General features: G+C 43.0%; 1 protein-coding gene across 1 annotated transcript in view; it reads right to left on the bottom strand.

The window, feature by feature from the left end:
- LOC143278025 (uncharacterized) overlaps positions 1–2,500 on the bottom strand; it is a 41,181-nt gene that overhangs the window by 24,872 nt on the left and 13,809 nt on the right. Inside the window, exon 11 of the mRNA XM_076583037.1 lies at positions 1,904–2,021. Coding sequence (XP_076439152.1) covers positions 1,904–2,021 — 118 coding nt within the window. The remainder of the gene's footprint in view (positions 1–1,903; positions 2,022–2,500) is intronic.

Below are 2,500 nucleotides of genomic sequence, written 5' to 3'. Positions count from 1 at the left end.
ATACTATACTGTGACATAATCTGGTTTGCGTTCGGACACGATGACGTAATTTCTTGATTTTTGACGCTTTCCGACTACCTTCCTCTCCTCCTCTTTGGACACAGCAATCGTCCCACCTTATTTTTCCTGTGTTGTATGGGTTCCACTACTCAATCTGTATTGTAACCAAAATATTTTGTACAGTTACACGTTCCGCTCCAAAGAAAAAAAAAATCATATTTATTTGAAATGTTGTCAAAAATCAAAACTGATGCAATTGAACCGTCGTTTGAGTAATTGTTGACATCGTGTATCATTCACACCCCCCCCCCCCACACACACACACAACACAACACCACACCCAACAAACATACAAATATCCCAAATTTCGGACAACATACCTTTTTTTTCCCCAAAAGGAATGAATGACGTAACGTGAGAAATGACGTGTTGAAGTATGACATGTACACACTTTTTTTGACGTTTGCTCGACTGGGCTAATACAATACTGGGCTACAAAATGACGCGTCTGAAGTATGACACATACACACTTTTTCGACGTTTGCTCGACTGGGCTAATACATTACTGGGCTACAAAATGACGCATCTGAAGTATGACATGTACACACTTTTTTGACGTTTGCTCGAATGGGCTAATACATTACTGGGCTACAAAATGACGCATCTGAAGTATGACATGTACACACTTTTTTGACGTTTGCTCGACTGGGCTAATACATTACTGGGCTACAAAATGACGCGTCTGAAGTATGACATATACACACTTTTTTGACGTTTGCTCGACTGGACTAATACATTACTGGGCTACAAAACGACGCGCATGAAGTATGACATATACACACTTTTTTACTTTTGCTCGACTGGACTAATACATTACTGGGCTACAAAACGACGCGTATGAAGTATGACATATACACACTTTTTTGACGTTTGCTCGACTGGGCTAATACATTACTGGGCTACAAAATGACGCATCTCAAGTATGACATGTACACACTTTTTTGACGTTTGCTCGACTGGGCTAACACATTACTGGGCTACAAAATGACGCATCTCAAGTATGACATGTACACACTTTTTTGACGTTTGCTCGACTGGGCTAATACATTACTGGGCTACAAAATGACGCATCTGAAGTATGACATGTACACACTTTTTTTGACGTTTGCTCGACTGGACTAATACATTACTGGGCTACAAAATGACGCGTCTGAAGTATGACATATACACACTTTTTTGACGTTTGCTCGACTGGACTAATACATTACTGGGCTACAAAACGACGCGCATGAAGTATGACATATACACACTTTTTTACTTTTGCTCGACTGGACTAATACATTACTGGGCTACAAAACGACGCGTATGAAGTATGACATATACACACTTTTTTGACGTTTGCTCGACTGGGCTAATACATTACTGGGCTACAAAATGACGCATCTCAAGTATGACATGTACACACTTTTTTGACGTTTGCTCGACTGGGCTAATACATTACTGGGCTACAAAATGACGCATATGAAGTATGACACATACCCACTTTTTTGACGTTTGCTCGACTGGGGTAATATAATACTGGGCTACAAAACGACGCGTCTGAAGTATGACATATGCACACTTTTTTGACGTTTGCTCGACTGGACTAATACATTACTGGGCTACAAAACGACGCGTATGAAGTATGACACATACACACTTTTTTGACGTTTGCTCGACTGGGCTAATACAATACTGGGCTACAAAACGACGCGTATGAAGTATGACATATACACACTTTTTTGACGTTTGCTCGACTGGGGTAATACACTACTGGGCTACAAAACGACGCGTATGAAGTATGACACATACACACTTTTTTGACGTTTGCTGGACTGGACCAATACGAATCTGTACTACCTACCAGAGGCTCCACACAGCTTCTGGTTACAGAGGTTTGAGTGACAGCACTGGCGACACATCTCCGTGTGGTAATGGTGCTGATCATGCTGACCGTGGAGTCCCGCACCTTTCTCGCAGCTCTGAAATGAAAGACCACGCACTGAAATAAATGATGATGACAAGGATCCATCCATCCATCCATCTACCTACCTACCTTTCCACTCACCCACCCACCCACTTACCTACCCACCCATCTAACCATCCCACCCATTCATCCACCCACCCATCCATTCATTCACCCATCTACCCAACCATTCATCCACCCATACACCAATCCATCCATCCATATACCCACCCATCCATTCATCCACCCATCTACCCATTCATCCACCCATCTACCCATCCATCCATCTACCCATCCATCCATCCACCCATCCATCCATCTACCCATCCATTCATCCACCCATCCATCCATCCACCCATCCATCCATCCACCCATCCATTCATCCACCCATCCATTCATCCACCCATCTACCCATCCATCCATCCACCCATCCATCCATCTACTTATCCATCCATCCATCCACCCATCCATTCATCCATTCATACACCCATCCAT

Source organism: Babylonia areolata, chromosome 35 (genome assembly GCF_041734735.1).
Source record: "Babylonia areolata isolate BAREFJ2019XMU chromosome 35, ASM4173473v1, whole genome shotgun sequence".
Taxonomy (NCBI): Eukaryota; Metazoa; Mollusca; class Gastropoda; order Neogastropoda; family Buccinidae; genus Babylonia; species Babylonia areolata.
This window is presented reverse-complemented; position numbering and strand designations above follow the sequence as displayed.